Consider the following 20,324-nt stretch of genomic DNA (forward strand, 5'->3'; position numbering starts at 1 on the left):
AAAGGCCCCATACCCTCCAACAGCTCGATCACAAGCTTCAATTCCCAATCCTTGATTAAATAAAGGCAGAAGATGTGCATTGGATTGGAACCCACAACCTCCGACACAAGCTATGGCATGAAAAATTGGATGGCCCTCATGGCTTCGCAATTTCACAAACATCAAGGGCTTGTTTTCAGAACAAAATAAGTTTTCAAACCATGTTTCCTCAAAAAGCCGTTATAAAAGTGTTTCCAAACTAACATGAACATACTTTCGAGATGGAGAAGAACGATATTCTCATGTAGCGAAAATATTCATGTCGGGGTGGTTTCTACTTAGAAAATGTTTTCTAAATCCAAGGATATTTTCTAATAATTTTCTCCGCTCAATTGCGTTTTAGAATCCTGTAAATTGTGAAAATGCAATGTTTTGAAAGTTTGAGGGCAAATATATATTTTTGCCCGACCAAACCAGTTCAGTTCAATTGGTTTAAGTTAGCTCCCACCGAGGTGGAATTTTAGGACAATGGTGCGGTTAGTTCTTGTGTCCCTATACGGAGGCGTGGGTATTAACCGCGTTGTGTGGTTGGTAACCGGTTCTACAAGTCAGTTGTCCCAATGGACATGTTTGGACAACATTTTCATCCTCGAACAGTCGGTTTTTGCAAAAGACCCCTGACGTCTTTATGCCTATAAATAAGGGTTCATTTTCAGCAAGAAAAGGCTTTTGGCTATTTATTTCATCATATGTGTTGATTATCTTAAAAGGAATTGATAAAATGTCACTGCACAACTAGTATAAATGACTTTTTCTCGATGAATAAAACGATAGACAGTAGTAGTGACAATCTTGCTGCTTTCAATGTTTGGACTCTTGCGTTCAACCTCAAATATATAAGACAAATTGAACAACTAGTGCAAAAAAGAAAGGATAGGAACTTCCCCACGTCCAAGCCAAAAATCACACTTCTAGCACATGTTTTGATGCAAATACATACAGAGGATTTGAACTAGGGACTTTGGTATTGCACATAGGAGTAAGTTTGGAACCACTATATCACTTTCTTTAATGATACACGTAGGTATCACATTTTTTTTTCTTTAGCTATAAGGTATCCGAATTTCATTAGACTAATCCATGCGCTTCCGTATGCAGGCCCAAAAGCGCGGGTATCACTTAATTTCATTAAAAAGTGACAACCACTACATTTGGATCTAATTTTGTCAATCTCTTTTCGATGTCTCTTTCAATAACCACTTTTCTCTCCTAGAATCTCTCTCCCACTCTTTTCTTTTTCTACTGTATCCTATTTTTGCTTTTTATTTAACGTGCATAACTCCTAACCCCTCCCCCTTTTTTGTAATTTACCTTCAATTTTCATCTTATTTTTAAACAACTTTTTGAGATAAGTTTCTTAACCTCAACCGAAAAAGAGTACTTACTTTCATGGAGAAAGTTTTGAAAAGAAAAGGACTTATTGGCAATTGAGAAACCTTTTTTTTTAAAAAAAATTTCATGAAAATTTTTATGTTTATTTGGAATGTTTATTCAACAACCAAGTGTCACAATTAGATGCAAGTCCACATGTTATGCAAGTTATACATATTATTCAATTTATTGAGAAAACCTTTTGTTTCCCCAAAATATTTTTTAATGTTTATTCATCAATAGATAATTTTTTTTTCAAGAAATCTTTTAATATTTACACTTCTTTTTGGGTAAAAGATTAAATGTTTTGAGTAGTCGAAAAGATAATCAATAACGAATTGAGGCAAAAAGTGACTCGTGGTACATTCTCGTATCACTCTTTGACTTTATGTATTATAATTGACAATTGATTCATGTCTCGATTAACAAAAGAAAACTAGATGATAACCCGTGTGTTACACGAAAAATTTATTACAATTATAAGGTTGAATTATATTTTTATAAATTTTAAAGATATTAATAATATAAAAAGTGCGAAGATAATATATTATTTTACGTTATAATTAGAGAGGACATATTTAATTTTAGTAGAAATATATTTATTTAAAGTATATGGTATTTATATTAATCTTACAAATGTAAACTACAACATAATCTCTTTAACTGAATATAAATTAACTGCAGAACAATAAATCACTTTCTATCTAAAAAGCAAATATAAAGATAATAGTGTTCCTACAGCTAAACATTTAACATCTATACATACACACATACATATATATATATATATATAGTTATTATTCATCTGCACATTGAGACCGGTACAGCGAGAGAGGAATAGCTCAGATTGGGTCAAGAAACTTAATTTTATTGTATTTAACTTAAAAATGATAGCGTATTTTATAGGATTTTAGTAATCAAACAATTAAATTATATCTAAAAATTTTCATATTTCAAGATGCTCTTTATAACTATTGAGTAAATTATTTATTTAATAAAAAATTATCTCAATAATTAATTAATATATACCAATGACGTGGACAAATTGAAAACGCAATGTATTGAACTTGATCAAATTAAAAAATGTGGTAAAATTCGTTTAACGAACTGTGAGGACATTCATTAGTAAGTTAAAGATTTACTAATCGAGTTTAGATAGTGGGTCCACGTCATAGGTTTCGGCTTTTATATAATAAAATAGATTGATTAAAATCATAACTGAAAACAAATAAGAGAAAAATATTAATTGAACAAATTTCGCGCGCTGATCGATAGATTTATAGTGTACACAATCACGTTATATGCTACAAATTATATGATTTGTACGTTTTCTCTTAAATTAACAAGAAAAGCTAAAACAATATTGAACAATAAAATAACATTTCCTTCCCTAATTTCTTTTTCAAGTTCTTTTATTTTCAGTCGCTGGCAACCCAGCATGGAGCCGAATATTCGGAATTTTTCGCTTCCGACGGCTCGTGCAGTAATTTCTGCAAAATCAACGCCTTTGTTTTTTTTTTTTCAATTTTCATCATTAAAATTTATCCTTTTACTCTAATCAATTTTAACAAATAATTGAAGAATATAAATGTAATCTTCATTATAATCGCAAAGTCGGCGCCCTTACTACCAAATGTGACGGTCTAGTGATTACAAACCTACTCCCATGTGGTTTAGTAATCTCAAATCTCCAAATTTAAATTCCATCTATGTATTAAAACATTTGTTATAAGTGAGTTCTTCGCTTAGACTTGGAGGACATCGATTTCTGTGAACTCTACTAGGTCTTTGATAGTGCTATACTGATAGGACAATACTTACGTTAATTGTTCAGTTCGTCTGATATGTTCGTAGTTGAACACGAAAGTTCAAATTTAATATAGCAGGGGACGACAAGGTTCCTCACCCTTTTTATTCAGCGAAATCGGCAACTTGTTTATTTCTTTTCAAAAATTGTCATTAAAATTTGTCCTTTTGTTATTTGGATCAATCTTAACAAATACTACAAAAACATAAGCACGACAATCTTTATTTTTCATAATCAAATCTGAATTCAATGATGAAAAAATATTTTCATCAAAGTTGTCACTCTCCACTCTGGCCCACCCTTTTCTTTTTGATGTGCAGCTCGATACGTGAAAATTCCCAACTAATTTAATTTTTTCGCTGAAATGATTCATTATAAGTAAAACTTTTTCAGTATGATTTTTTTTTAATTTACAAGACTTGAATCTAAAATTTTATTTAATATTGAATAATTCACAACACTCAAGTTAGATTTTTTTTTTTAATTTGAAATCTTACCTAACATGAACAAGTACGGAAACCAAATTAAGCTGGATTATATTATTTTATTCCATTCCAAACATTGCCAGATCTGTATCCAAATAAAGCCTCATAGAAGCACGGGGACAAGGCAACAGCCAGCCATCGGACGACCAACTGCTCTGTTTCTCTCGCCCTCTCCCTCTCTCCCTCCTCTCTCTCGCTCTCTCTCCTCCTTCCGTTGTTGAAAGTCTTCCATTTCCTTTTCGGTTCAAGAGGACAAGAAAGGGAAGGAGCCGTCAATGGCGGATCTCAAGTCGAAATTCCTGAAGGCGTACTCGGTTCTGAAGGCGGAGCTGCTTCAGGACCCGGCCTTCGAGTTCACTGACAATGACCGGCAATGGGTCGACCGGGTACGTAGCTTCCGTTGATTCCTCTCTTCGTGTATGCTCGTTCTGTGTTGGATCAATTACTCGTGTCCTGTGCTGCAATTTTTCGTTCCCGCAATGTGTATGAGCTCGAGGAACTGAGGATGCTGTTTGGTTTTTGATAGATTGTCTGATCCATTTCGTTGAGGAAGGCAATCTGTTTATGAATCTAATACCGACATATAAATGATTGTTAACTTGATTTGTTTGACATGAGGAGATCGGGGTAGTTGCTGCGCAAATTAAATCTAAATTTGCAAGAATCCAAAAGTCGTAGATCAATATTGCCTTTTCTTGTGAGGCTGCAACTTTTATGTTGATGTTGTTACCGAGTAACATGGTATCCTGTCCCAAGACTATCATGGTTATTGAGTATCAGGTAGCTTACCTGAGATCCAATGAAGGGTGAAATGGTAACTCTGTGACGGCCATTTCGTTTATATGATGATCAGATTTTATGTGAAGAATTAAACTGAATTCTTGGGTGCTGTGTAGTTCTTTGAAATTCAGCAGATAAAGAGAGTGTAAAATTTATCCGTTTGAGATGGTTTAATTGCACTCCATCATCTTTTTCTCGTTTCATTGCATGTGAGACCTTTCACTTCCTGAAATGCTCATTTTGGTTTCTGGATTTTCAACACCCGTGTTTCCCAAATCTAGCCTTGTCCTGCTTTTTCCGTTTATACTCCTTAGTAATTTTCACAGCATAGACATTTGGCTTAATTTGCACAAAATTTTCGATGCACATCATAGCTGCACTTCTGTGCTTGTGGAACACTTTCCTTCCATGCTCTTTACTTTCCAAAGCTTTAAGGAATGATCTCTGATTTAATATGGGAATGGATTGGATCTCTTAATGGAGACAGCCCCCCTTGTGTTCTCATGGATATATATGCGTATTGATTTATTTGATGCCGTTCACTTGTTGCTTATGATCATTTTGGCGCTTTTTGTTGCAGATGTTGGACTACAATGTTCCTGGTGGTGAGGACCTGATACTTTGACATATTTAGTATTAGAAAGTTACTGGAGTTGCAGGTTGAATTGATAGAGAAGCAAATCTTTCTGATATGATCTTGAATTCAATCATTTCAGGTAAGTTGAATCGTGGGCTCTCCGTTCTTGACAGCTACAAGTTGTTGATAGAAGGAAGGGAATTGACTGATGACGAAATATTTCTTGCCAGTGCCCTCGGCTGGTGCATTGAGTGGGTAAGACTAAATAAATACATTTGTTCGTTTATTCGATTATCTATCCTTAGTGTGTATTTTTACTAAAAAATCAGTTTTCCTGCTAATTTTATTATTCTAAAATATGCAGCTTCAAGCGTTTTTTCTCGTCCTTGATGACATTATGGATGGGTCCCATACACGCCGTGGTCAACCTTGCTGGTTCAGACTTCCCAAGGTTTGCTTCGACTCATATTTTTCCATGACCGTCTCGGCTTCTTGCTGACGATTATGTGATTAACCCATGTAAATTTATATTTTAGGTTGGTATGATTGCAGCAAATGATGGTGTTCTACTTCGCAATCATATTCCCAGGATCCTTAAGAAGCATTTCCGAGGAAAGCCTTACTATGTAGATCTGTTGGACTTATTCAATGAGGTAAGCAGTCAAACTACATTTTTTCTGGTGTATTTTGGTTCTTCATATAAAATGTGCTTGACGTTCATTTGATTTATCTACAGATTGAGTTTCAGACTGCATCAGGCCAAATGATTGACCTGATCACTACTATCGAGGGAGAGAAAGATTTATCAAAGTACACTTTATCACTGTGAGTGCTTATTAACCTATTTCATCTCCTGAAGTGGTAACCTGCAGTTATTTCTTGATAAAACTTACCTGCTGAATTAAGATATGTAAGCTACTCCAATTCAAAAATCGAGTTGTCTCATTTAATAACTTTATGCGGGGCTAAAAAACTTGAAAATATAAACTAGGCTATCAGTGCTGCTTATAAATTTATCGAACACCACATGAACATATAGAAATCTGCTGCTAGTAATTTATGTGTCAAGCTCAGTGGAAGATTCCTTTATTATCTGTTAGATTGTGGTCTTAGGATTACATATATTTCAAATCCATTCCTCTTAATCAATAAAAATCACTTACCTGAAATGCTATAGCATTTGTTCTATGCTGTTTATGCTTCAGAGAATTAATTGATGAAAAATCTTTTTAGAGGCTTAGCTATTATTGCTTGATGGACTTAATTGATCAATCTTTAAAAGTTAGTCCGAAATCAGGCAGGGTGGGAGAGAATGGGAAGAGATATTAGAAGCCCGGAATCAGCTTACAAAATGGACTAAGTGCTTTCTGATTGAATCAATGCTAACGACTCTCTAAAATACCTTCTCCCATCTTTCTTCCTCCCTTCTCTTTGTCCTTTTACTAGACAAAGTTTTAACTAACTTTTAATGACTAAATATTATCAAATAGGAACTTAACTGGTCTTCTCGATGCACTTTATGCATTAGATTGCACTTGTGGCATTTACAATACAACTTTCTTCTATTTTTGGCTTGGTCTTCTTCTCTGATCTGTTATACTATCAAATTTTGTTGCAGTCATCGTCGCATTGTTCAATACAAGACAGCATATTACTCATTCTACCTTCCGGTGAGTACACACCCGCTTTGGCCCTTATGCTTAAGATAATATGGTTGCTAATAATGAAGATCATGTATGATGATCACTTACCCCTTTAATTAGGTAGTAATTGGGTTATCTGAATCCAACAAACAATTAAGCGGAAATTGCCATTTGTTTCTTTTGCTTGAAGATCTTTTGCTTGTTTATGCACATTATATAATTAGGTTGCATATGTACTCATGTGGTCATTTAATATCGGGCTAATTGATTCACTGTTGCTCAGGTCGCTTGTGCATTGTTAATGTCGGGTGAGAACTTGGACAACCATGTTGAAGTAAAGAACATCCTGGTTGAGATGGGTACTTACTTCCAAGTTCAGGTAAAGTCCTGTCATAATTTTTTCAAATGATCTCATCTGTCGTGTTCCATGAGTTTCTTATGGGGATATACTATCCAGAACCTGCTGAATACAGCTCACTTTTTCTCTTCAATAAACTCTCTATTCTTCTTGGTTGTTTCTCCAATTGAGGCATTATATTAATTTAAATCCTAGGAAACAAATTCAAAATCAATTGTTCATAAACTTTACCATGTGAAGGGAGACCATAAGCGTTGTTTGGATTCCGGGTTAAAATATTTTAACTTTAACTTTAACTCAACACACCACACAATAAAAATACACATTTTCTAAGTCAAAAATTTTAACTTTTAACTTTAACTCAACACACTACACAACAAAAACACACGTTTCCCAAGTCAAATTTATAATCCCATCTCATTTGTCCTTTTTCACAATCAAAATCAAAATCAAAATCAAAATTAAAGTTACTTTAACTCTGAAACCAAACGCACCGATAATATCTCAACATTCAACAACATGCTGTGTCTCCATGACCCAGCTCCTTCATAAAATCACGTTAATTCTTTCATGTGTCTGACTGATGTACATGTCTTCACTTGTATAGGATGATTATTTGGATTGCTTCGGTGATCCCGAGACTATTGGCAAGGTAAGTTCTGTCTTGAGAAGTAGACAGTTCAAGAACCTATGTTTCCGATAGATTCTGTGTAGTTTTACTCAAGAGTTCCTTGTGTGCTTTCAGATTGGGACTGATATAGAAGATTTCAAGTGCTCATGGATGGTTGTCAAAGCTTTGGAACTCTGCAACGAGGACCAGAAGAAAATTCTACATGTACTATCTCCACCTTCCCTTCACTTACACTGTCATTACTCATCGGCCAATATCTGGACTTGTTCTAACCATTTATCTTTTGTTTATCATCAGGAGAACTATGGGAATCCCGACCCATCAAATGTTGCAAAAGTGAAGGCCCTCTACAATGAGCTCAATCTTCAGGTATAAATCCTCGAAAAATTTTTAACAGCTGATATCGGAGAGTGAGAAAGAATGAGAAGCTTCCGTTTTACTCTTTTCGTTTTGATTTTCTTACCTTAATGTTGGTTTGGCAGGGTGTTTTTGCGGAGTACGAGAGCAAAAGCTACGAAAAGCTGATAACCGCAATTGAAGCTCACCCTAGCAAGTCGGTGCAGGCTGTGCTCAAGTCCTTCCTGGGAAAAATCTACAAGAGGCAGAAGTAGATTTCTGAGCAGTTTGTTCCTTCCTCTTCTTCCAACTGAGAGAGAGAGGGAGAGATGTATAATTAATATTGTCCTTCCTATTTATGCAACCCTTCTATTGCCTCCATTGCTGTTGTTGTCCTGCTTTAGAAAAACATCATTCCTGATCATGGAGTTCTCTCCGGAACACATAACAATTTATTGTTTTTTGTCTACAACTATTTCATTATTAATCTCAACCGCAGCTTTCAAAATGTGTGTCCTCGATGAAGTATGCTATTTTGCCTTATCATTTTATGATCAGACATGTTCGGAACATGGTCCATGACAGTGAACAAGACAGTCGGGTGTATCTGCCTCCATGAAGTATTTGCTTTAGGAATGACTATTTTGGTTGATTATGGTGGTCCCTGCTCTCATCTCTCTTGGGATGGATTAAGAGAAATCCAGCCAGCTGAATTGTCATCCTAATCCGCCGGAATCCCAACCTCCTAAACATTATTGTTTTGTCGATGAGAAAGTATCCGACCACTTATGCTATCACGACCTCCGCCAATTGCATGTAGGATTTTTCAAATTCTATTCTCTTTTATTTGAGCTACCAAACATACCCCGACAAATGTCTTAGTTATGGGGAGTATCAACGGGTTTAGAAGTAGTTTGGAGACTTGGCTTTGGCCTAGTCATTCTAGAGGTGGATTTGGAGGTTTTTTTTTTGGCGTTCCCACCTTTAGTGATATTAGTGCGTTCTCTTTTAGAGTTAAGTTGAGTTGTATTTTGATTTTAATTGGGTTGTAATGATTCTGTTGTTGAATTATGAGAAAAAATGTGAAAAAGTAATGAATAGTTGAGAGAAAGTAATGGTTATGTTGTTGAATTGTAGAAAAAGTAATTGATAGTTGAGGGAATTTAATATTAAAAATTAAATTGAATTGTTAAAAAATTGAAGAAAAAAGAAAAAGTAATAATTGTGTTATTAATTTTTGTTATGTAGCGAATAGAGTTAAAGTTAGAGTTAAAATTTTAAAAATTCGATTACAAAACCAAACGGAAACACTTTTGCATTTTATAGTTTTTTCTTGATTATGTATTGGGCATACCCTTTATTTTATTTAAAAAAGGAGTCTTAATTACTGTAATAGCATGCTTATGGAATGTGTTTCTCGATTCTACGGGCCGTTTGGATTCAGAGTTAAAGTTACTTTGATTTTGATTTTGATTTTGATTGTGGAAAAGGACAAATGAGATGTAGTTATAAATTTGACTTGGGAAACGTATATTTTTGTTGTGTAGTGTGTTGAGTTAAAGTTAAAGTTAAAGTTAAAATCAAATTCTTTGAAAACAAACGGGGCCAATTATATATATTCTATAAAAACCAATCAAAGGACTCAGAACTTGTATTTTAAAAATGAAAAGACCTAGATAAATCATATGGTCACATGAAGGAGGAGGAATATCATACATAAAATTGTCATCGACCGATAAACATCTTAACGTAAAATTCTGAGTGGACTTTCTTTATGTCCACCACATCGAGTCGTAGACATTTTTTTTTCCTGGCCAAGTTTTGAGTTTAGATACACAAGTCCATATTACTTATAATTATTTATTGTTTACAGGTTTTACGTTATATGCACATACGGGTCAAAATAACAACAATAATAATAACTAGCCACTACTAAAAACACTGCCCTTACCGACGGGGTGAAGTCGCTAGAAATCCGTCAATTCCGTATACTTACTGACTCAATTTCAACGGAATATCAAGGAAATTCGTCCCCAGTAAACCCGTCCTTGATAATTATTTTTGAGGCATTATCGAGGAAGTTTTCCTCGGTAAAAATACCGAGGAAAGTTTTCGGGCATCCTTTCCTCCTAACAATGGGCCCATTTGACCTCTTTGTGATTTATTATCACGGCAAATATATTTATTTTATACTTCAAACTACCAAACAACTAAATTACTTATCAATTAATTGTTATTCTTTAAAATCACTTTTAGCACAAAAATTAAAATAAAGCTTTCCTTGGTCAATAATATAAACATTTAGATATGTGTAGCTTATTTTAAACTCTTTATGAATAAAACAAGTAATATTTATCGTGTTTTAATTAATTGATAGATTATGTTAATTGAATGTACATCTCAAAATTGAAGTGTGTTTGGTTTCAGAGTTGAGTTGAGTTGAATTTTGATTTTAATTAATTTGTAATGATTGTGATGTTGAATTATGAGAAAAAATGTGAAAAATAATGAATAGTTGAGAGAATTTATTATTAGAAATTGAATTGAATGGTTAAAAAATTTGAAGAAAAATGAAAAAGTAATAATTGTATTATTGACTTTTGTTGTGTAGTGGGTAGAGTTAAAGTTAGAGTTAAAATTTTAAAATCAAATTATGAAATCAAACGGGAACTAATGAATATCTATTAAATTAATTAAAAGTACTTCTACTCATCTCAAACAAAACATATATATGCTCGAAGTTGACCCTCTCGCATTAGTTCTCATCAAAATACAAATACAAAAAATGATGAATACGTTTCTATATTATGTTTCGATCTTTAGAAAATGGGGTTTTTGCCCCATATATCTCATGGTTTCACATTTCTTTCAAATATATCATATACTTTTAAAACGATCTAAAATATTCCATAGTTTACATTTTTCTCCAAATGTATCCCATGATTTTAATTTTTTCTCTCAAATCTATTCTATGGTTTTAATTTTTTCTCAAATATATCCCATGATTTTAATTTGTTCTCAAATCTATCCCGAGTAAAAGGGTCACAGTGGCAAGATTGATAAATGTTGACGGAGATATAACGGCGGGGTAGATTTGGAAAAAAATGTAAACCATGAGATGTTTTAGATAATTTTAAAATCATAGGATAGATTTGAAAGAAATGTGAAATTATGGGATATCTGGGGTAATTTGCTCTTAGAAAATTGCCTTAATTGCCTCTAATTATTCTCAATGATTCATTTGATTGTTATATCATTCTTAATCGATTTTGTGCTTTATTTTGTTGACATTATTCTTCCTTTGCATATATTAAATCAACTAAACACATATTCTCTTAGAGATCTTACACATTACAATAAAAAGACTTCATTAATAATTTAGTACGATAAAAAGAAGTTAAAAGCATGACCCATGCAACTGCAGGCCAGCTTCCTATGAGATGATGAGTCTTGCATCACATTCTTCATAATTACTTATACCTCTCTCACAAATATATCATTCACCATATCACATTCTCTATACAGTACAAACATATCACATTGTCTTAAACAAGCATATTTATTTGTCCACATTTTACTGATCACATCATGGGCCGACTCGTCATGCATGCTATGTAGGAATGACTTCAGGTTAACGCACCTCACAAACTCCATTCGTAAGTAGTCTTACAAACATTATAGTTAGTAAATAAGTATGCTACTACTCAAAGATATCATCATGCACTTAATAATAATTGCCCCATTGGCGGCTAGAATCAGCTTGATCATCCTCCTCATCTCCAACCCTGTCTTGATTGTCTTCCTCATGATCCTGGGACGGTTGCTCCTGTGGCGGGTGAGGATAGTATGGGTCCTGTTGCGGTGGGCGAGGGTAGTAAGGATCATGCTGTGGCTGGTCATCGTATGAGGCTGGTTCTTGTGGCATAGGTTTAGGTGCCTATAACTGTGGCATTGGAGGGAACTGTGGTGGCGGAGGGAACCGTGGCGGCTCAAAGCAGACCACCCTAGCCATGCTCGAACAGAAAGATTTCATGTACATTCTCTGTTGTTCCATCGCGATCTGCTGCTGGGCAATATAGTGATTAAACATGTCCTGCTGACTAACGATGAGCTGTTGGGTGGAGTCCATCTGCGGTTTCACAGTGGACATGCCGTCACCCAACTTCCCGTAATGGGGATCCTACTGCCTGATAACCCTCGATGGCCCGACACCGTAGCTAGAAGAGGGCATGGAGCTCAACGCCCAATTCATCCCATATATGTGCCCCTTCTTGTTCTTGCCTTGTGCTGCCTTCGCAAACGTCTGGGCAATGGAATCGGCAGACATTGAGCTCCCGGATCGCTGAATTTCTTCAGCTAATCGATGGTGCTCCACCTGTAAACGAAGAGGTAGACCATATTATATGAAAATCACTTCATAATAAATTCAACTTCACTTCAAATTACTCACATTAATGGTTTTGAAGTTACCATTATCCTCTCTAATCGCGGAGAAATCCAGGTCCCGTTTTCTTTGAGGTGGCTCTCCCTGAATACATCAACCATCATAACCTCTCTATTCAATTCCTTTGATTGCAACAAAGAAATATACTATTAGAGAATCATGTTTCATCAATATATGTGCGCGCCTGTAAAGTCTATATAATCATGAGTAAGTAGGACCTCATTTTGTACCATTCGAGTAGCTATGGTCCCGGTCGAAAGGCAACCGCCAGTGTGCAGTGATGCCCCTTCTTCAGAATGCCGATTCGCCTAGCTTGTTGTAGAACGTTCTCCGTATTGCGGAGTACTCCACCATGCACACAAATCCCTCCAATGCCTTTCCCTGAACCTTCTTCAGAATGCCGATTCGCCGAGCTCGTTGTAGAACGTTCTTGGTATTGCGGAGTACTCCACCATGCATACAAATCCCTCCAATGCCTTTCCCTGAGCCACTTGGGGCATTGACCCGATTTTCGGACGCTCGATTACATATCACTCAATCGAGTTGATGCCTTATGCCTGACGGCCTTCCACATATGAGACTCATTGCAAGGATGCCAGCAACAATGTTTCTGCAAAACACAAGTAATAATTCATTACTTATCGGGTTAACTCCTATTTAGAAAAACTTATATCTACAAAGAGGACATTGTTTACCTTCCACTCTTCAAACAACAAGGACCTTTGGTTCTTGGACAGCAACCCAAATTTCCATATCCCTTTATCGTGCTCCGGGCACCAAAAAGTGTCATTGAATCTCTCTAGTACATGGGTAATATACTTGGTCCCTTCTTTCGAATCAATATCCTATTAAAAAATTTGACAATATGATGCGATTCTCGTCAAGAATGACATGACCCGACAACAAAAGGATCCCAAGATCATTCTCTAATCAGAATTGATTGACAAACATTTGACTCGTTGTTTACGACATAAATAAAAACCTTGGTATAACTGACCTCAACTTATTGTTTATTGCGAAACAAGAACCTCGGTATAGGAAGACGCCACAAACGGTGGTGGAAATCCGTTTGGTAAGTCGACGATGAATGCCATAGAAATTTCCAATTAGTTCGAATTAGTTTTTCAAGAACCAAGAGAATATTCTCACAATTTTTTGAATATTCCTCCTTTTAAAAATTGACCAAGATGAGTATATATAGACCAAAACTAATCCTAATTTGGCCATATTTCATCATAAAGATAAGGAAATTAAATCTAAAGTATTGATAGAATATGACTTAATCTATAAAGATATGAAATCTAAATATTCTTAGAATATCTCTATGAAATTTAAACTTTAAACAAATATGATGATATTTCCTCCTGATCTTCAACAAATATTTTAGAAATTTCTAGAAAATGGCATTATCATGGGATTAATTATCTGCATCATAGCTGTAATCTTCTAGAACTTGAATCATGTTGATGCATCTTTATTGATCACGTGGTTCATGTCCAATGGGCCTCCACGAATTTGCTTGAGCCCAAACCTCATGAATCAGGCCGTTGAGTACATCTTTAAACTTCTTTGCTCGTACTCGCGTAACCGGTCCAATTGGAATTTGAACTAGATCTCTTGAAGTTGTACTACGATTTGCATCATTCCCCTCCTTTTGAAAATGATTTGCCCTCAAATCATCACCTACATCAAAAGGAAGCAAATCAACAACATTAAAAATAGCACTTACATTGTACTCATCAGGTAAGTCTAGTTTGTAAGCATTGTCATTGATGCGCTCTAGGACTTGGAAAGGACCATCCCCTCTTGGAAGCAATTTGGAATGTCTTTGCATCGGAAATCTCTCTTTCCTAATATGCAACCAAACACAATCTCCGAGTTCAAAAATCAGCTTATGACGATTAGCGTGTTTTGCATGTTGCTCTGTTCTTCGCTCAATGTTGAGTCTTGCTTTCTCTTGAATCTACTTGACAAATTCAGCTTTCTTTTTGCCATCTAAATTGACACGCTCAGTCAAAGGTAAATGAGATAAATCCAATGGAGTTAAAGGATTAAATCCATCCACAATTTCAAATGGTGAAAATTTAGTAGCAAAATAAACAGATCTATTATAAGAAAACTCAACATGTGGTAAACACTCTTCCCATGTTTTGATGTTCTTTTTAGTGATTGCCCTCAACAAAGTAGACAAAGTCTTATTTACTACTTCAGTTTGACCATCGGTTTGTGGGTGACAAGTAGAAGAAAACAATAGCTTAGTACCTAACTTACACCACAAAGTCTTCTAAAAATAGCTCAAGAGCTTAGCATCTCTATCCGAAACAATTGTTCTAGGCATGCATGTAGCCTCACAATCTGTCTAAAGAACAAATCAGCAACATGCGAAGCATCATCCGTTTTGTGACATGAAATAAAGAATGCCATCTTATAAAATCTATCCACAACCACAAAAATTGAATCGCTCCCACGTTTAGTCCTAGGTAATCCTATCACAAAGTCCATTGAAATATGAATCCAAGGCTCACTAGGAATAGGCAAAAGATTATATAAACTATTGGGCTGCACTCTGGATTTAGCTTGCCTACATGTTACACATTTACCACAAATTCTCTCAACATCTCTTTTCATATGTGACCAATAGAAGTGTTATTACAAAATAACTAAAGTCTTTGCAACTCCAAAATGTCCATTAATCCCCCACCATGAGATTCTTGCACTAATAACTCCCTCAAAGAACAATTAGACATGCATAACTTATTCTCTCAAAACAAGAACCCATCATGCCTAAAGAACTTACCACAAGGGGTTTCCTCACAAGCCCGATACTCCTCATAAAATTCATGGTCATCAACATATAAATTTTTAATGTGCTCAAAACAAAACAATTTTGCATCAAGTGTAGAGAGTAATGCATACCTATGAGAAAGTGTATCGGCGATCACATTCTCCTTGCTTTGCTTATATCGAATGACGTATGGAAATGTCTCAATGAACTCTACCCATCGAGCATGTCTTTTGTTTAACTTGTGTTGGCCCTTCAAGTGTTTCAAGGACTAATGATCGGTGTGAATTACGAACTCCTTAGGCCATAGGTAGTGCTGCCATGTCTCTAAAGCTCAAACCAATGCATACAACTCCTTATCATAAGTTGGGTAGTTTAAGACTGTCCCGCTTAGTTGTTCGCTAAAGTAAGCAATTGGTCGTCCTTCCTGCATAAGAACTGGGCCTATACCAATACCTAAAGCATCATATTCAATCTCAAACGTTTTTGAAAAGTTAAGTAAAGACAATAAAGGAGCGTTAGTCAGCTTTTTTTTGATTAGTTGAAACGCCTTCTCTTGTTCTTTTCCCCATCTAAATCCAACGTTCTTCTTGATCACTTCAGTAAGTGGTGCGGCAATGCTACTAAAGTCCTTCACGAATTGCCAGTAAAAACTAGCAAGTCCATGAAAACTACGAACATTACCTACACTTGTGGGACTCGGCCACTCTTGGATTGCACGTACCTTCTCTTCATCTACTGTATACATTGTGTACTAACAACAAATCCAAAAAATACAAGCTTATCGGTGTAGAAAGTACACTTCTTCAGATTAGCAAATAACTTTTCCTTTCTAAGCACATTTAAAACAGATTTCAAATGTACCATATGATCATCCAAGTTTTTGCTATAAACGAGTAAATTATCAAAGTAGACAAGAACAAATCTACCTATAAATGCACGCAAAACATAATTCATAAGTCTCATAAAAGTGCTCGGAGTATTAGTTAGACCAAAAGGCATAACTAACCATTCATACAGACCATGTTTTGTTTTAAAAGCAATTTTCCATTCATCTCATTCTTTAATTTTAATCTGATAATAACCACTCTTTAAATCAATTTTAGAAAATACATAAGAACCATGCGGCTTATCTAACATATCATCTAAGCGAGGAATAAGATAACGATACTTTACCGTTATGTTGTTGATTGCTCGGCAATCAACGTACATTCTCCACGTCCCATCCTTCTTAGGTACAAGTATAACTGGAACGGCGTATGGGCTCATGCTCTCCCTCACGTACTATTTCTCCAACAACTCACTTACCTACCATTGACGCTCCTTTGTCTTCTTAGGATTGCTCCCATAGGCTAGTCGGTTTGGAATTGTCGCACTGGGATCAAAGTCAATTTGATGTTCAATCCCTTGGATTGGAAGTAACCCATGTGGTGTTTCCTCGGGAAAGCCATCCTTATACTCCTACAAAAGAGAAACAACAGAATTAGGCAGAGAGAAGTCAAGTTCATTAGTGTTAAAAAATGCCTCTTTGTACAAAAGTACAATCATCGGCTGATTTGAAAACATTGCTCGCTTAATTTCACTCACTTTTGCATATAAATTTTTTTGTTTTCTCTTTGATTTTCTCTCGATGGCCAAATTTTGATTTTCTTTTTCTCTCTCATTTTTCTCGGCCTATCTTTGATTTTCACTATTTTTCTTCTGTTCACTCTCTTTCTTTTGATCACTCTTTTTTTGCAATCTCACTTGATTCTCATATACTTGCTGCGGTGTCAATGGTACAAGAGTGATTGATCGTTGATTAAGTACAAATGAATATTTGTTCGTAAAGCCATCATGCTTCACATGTCTATCAAACTGCCATGGACGCCCTAACAACAAGTGTTCCGCTTGCATTTGTACTACATCACACAACACTTCGTCTTCGTATTTACCGATTCAAAATGCAACTAACACCTGCTTGTACACCCTTATCTCACTACTATCATTTAACCATTGCAACTTGTATGGCCTAGGGTGCTTCAACATGGACAGTCCAAATTTTTCCACCATTGTTGTGTTTACAACATTAGTACAACTACCGCCATCAATAATCACACTACATACATTATTTTTGACGTAGCACCTAGTGTGAAAAATGTTCTCATGCTGCACTTCTTCAACTCCTTTTGTTTGCAAGCTCAATACTCTCCTTGCCACCAATGTCAATGCATCAGGGGCTAAATATCCATCCTTGGAAACGTCTTCCATTGGGGGCATGTCATCAGTGTCGATATCTTCATTGTCGGTCACAATTTCACCATTGTCTCGCATCACCATGACCCGCTTGTTTGGGGATTGACTTGCCATGTGTCCCCTGCCTTGACATTTAAAACATTTAATGTCACGATTCCTAGAGGTAGAAGTGTTGGTTTTACTTTGAGGAACGTGGCTGGTTGCTTCTTACCTTTGCTCGGTTTTCGACTTCGATGTGGATTGCTTCTCATCTTTTTCCATTGATTCGGTTTCCAAGTGGATGTGCTTGAACTTGGGCTTGCACGTGTATTGCCCCTCCTCTTGAATTGGTTCTCAATCTTTATGGCCATTTGCACCATATCCTCCAACTCCACATAATGTTTTAATTCCACGACATTTGAATTTCTCGGTTCAATCCCGCAAAAAATCTTGCCATAGTAGCCTCCCGATCTTCCTCTATATTTGCTCTAATTATGACCACTTCCATCTCCTTAAAATATTTATCTACACTCCGGTTACCTTGCCTAAGACTTTGCAGCTTATTATACAACTCCCGGTAGTAATAACTAGGAACAAATTGCTTCCTCATCACCCTTTTCATTTCTTCTCACATATCTATAGGTGACTCTCTATTTCTTTGCCTATTTATCACCAATTGATCTCACCAAACAATTGCATAATCCGAGAATTCAATGGCTACCAATTTGTCTTTCTTAAGCTAGGAATACTATAACAATCAAATACAAACTCCACTTTTTTCTCTCACTCAAGGTATGCTTCGGGTTACTCTTTCCTTGGAACAATGAGATTTTCATCTTAATACTACCCAAGTTATTGTCTTCCCAATTCTTAACTTCTCTAAATCGCCCTCCATGTCCCCTATTACTAACAACCGAATCCTAATCATCTTCTTCAACAAAACTGGCCCAATAATTCTCTTCATCTTCAACCCTCACTTCCCTCGATTGAACTCTTTCCTTCTTACGTGCATTAGGAGCGTTTTGTGGCTGCTCCACACCTGTATTCTCTATCTGATCTTTCCGTTCATGAACCTGCTCCAACTCCAACCTCATCACACGCCTCATCTCACTCATCATGGCCCATGTCAACACCCCATTTTGGCTCACCAGTTAAGGCGATGCCTATCAACAGCAATTCAGACTACGACTTGAGCATCCACGCATAAGATGGCTCGACAGAGTAGTAAATTGCTATTCATTCTCAAGTCAACAGAGATAGGCAGATGATTCAAGCACATGACAGAAGAACATACAAAATCATCCAACAACATACAGAGCAAACAGGGAGCCCAGACGGCATCCAAACTGATGTTTTCAAAATACATCGCCGACATTGCTATTTTCTGCTGGTTTGCTTGACCATCAAAAGATAGTCAATATTGGACTCCAAAAGTCTCTAGCGGTGCCAAACAGATGAAAAGTGTATTCAAACACATTTCGCAGATCATCTGCTCTATAAAGAGCAATTTTCTGTATACAGATAACTTTTCAGTGGGAGTCCAAAAACACCGGTTCACCAGAGAAAAGTTAATGACCGATGTCAGATGCAGTCACATCCAACAATTATACAGAGCATGGGCATTGCTTCAGATTGTTCTTTGGAAAGTCATGCAGACATCTCGAATGACTTTCGAGCGGCAGAACAAGCAGACCCCTCAACGAAAAATCATATCCGGAGACTGCTCTGACAGAACATCGGCAATCCAAGTTAGCCATGCATTACCCCAAAAACTACAGCGAACATTCTCAAATGGGCAAATTAGACTGCAATATCCCTTTTAGTTTTCCAAATGACCTCTGAATGGCAGAAAAAACTGTTTTTGACGGAAATTCATAACTGGAGGTCCTTTTGGTAGAAACTTGACGTCGGATGGTTGGCCAATACAGTGCTACTCATCCCTAGGCTCAATGTGAAATCCTCAAACGGAATCGCACAACCCATCTAGGCCCTCAGAACAATACTTTTAGGGTCTTAAAGGCACTTTTTCAATCCTTCGGAAGCCGTTCTCAACGAACAGAGATCTCAACGATCTCTGGATCATCCAAGCAACTCAGAAAGCATTCTGAGAAATCCGGTTTCAGACTCCTAGGACGTCTCCGGTTTCACATTTGCAATACCGGCTTATTGGTCAATTGTTTAGACTAATTAACAATGCACGTCAAAATGACTAATACGGAATGCAGACACGAGATACATTCTCAGAAATGGCTAACTTTGCTTTGATCGCCTGAAATGAGTAAAATTGGCTTCCGAGCCTAAAAACCACACGAGCATTTCTCATGCAAAATGAGCAATCTTAGGCTCATCAGGATCGTTTTCTCGCGCACACTGTCGATTCGACGTTCTTTCGAGTCACGGATTATGTTGAAGGGAGGATACTTAACCAAACAGTAGGATTATGTACAGTCATCTGTAAATTGAAAGGCAATTTCACATTGTAATCTAGGAAGCATTACAGTTATCTGTACAATACTCTATGAACCCACTTGACCTGACAATGTATTTCAACTTGTTATCTAATTTACTATGAAATTGACTATTGGCCGACAATTCTATTATCCTTATTAGGGGTCTTTAGAATTGTTAGGTAATTTATTTTACTTGTAAAAAAAGTTCGCATATTTTCTTTCATACCCATGTCCCCATGCCCTTTTTTTTTTCCCTATTATCCTAATTAAGGGTATCTATCTTAGTTGAAATCTATCTTAGTTGAAAGCACAATAATTTGGCTTAACTTGTAGCCTTTTGTACAGTCATTTGAAATGGAACTTATACTGTAATTTATAACTAACAAAAGCCTTTTGTACACAGTTGT

At 36.2% G+C, this 20,324-nt stretch overlaps 1 protein-coding gene across 1 annotated transcript; it reads left to right on the forward strand.

The window, feature by feature from the left end:
* The first annotated feature begins 3,803 nt into the window (after nt 1–3,803).
* Nucleotides 3,804–8,535, forward strand: LOC116206120 (farnesyl pyrophosphate synthase 1). The gene is made up of 12 exons (XM_031538892.1): nt 3,804–4,088; nt 5,063–5,087; nt 5,199–5,314; nt 5,424–5,510; nt 5,596–5,712; nt 5,796–5,884; nt 6,678–6,729; nt 6,986–7,081; nt 7,668–7,712; nt 7,806–7,895; nt 7,989–8,060; nt 8,174–8,535. The coding sequence occupies exons 1-12, from the start codon at nt 3,978–3,980 to the stop codon at nt 8,300–8,302; spliced, it is 1,029 nt and encodes a 342-aa protein (XP_031394752.1). The 5' UTR covers nt 3,804–3,977; the 3' UTR covers nt 8,303–8,535.
* Nucleotides 8,536–20,324: the final 11,789 nt, after the last annotated feature.

This window comes from Punica granatum, chromosome 4 (genome assembly GCF_007655135.1).
Source record: "Punica granatum isolate Tunisia-2019 chromosome 4, ASM765513v2, whole genome shotgun sequence".
Taxonomy (NCBI): Eukaryota; Viridiplantae; Streptophyta; class Magnoliopsida; order Myrtales; family Lythraceae; genus Punica; species Punica granatum.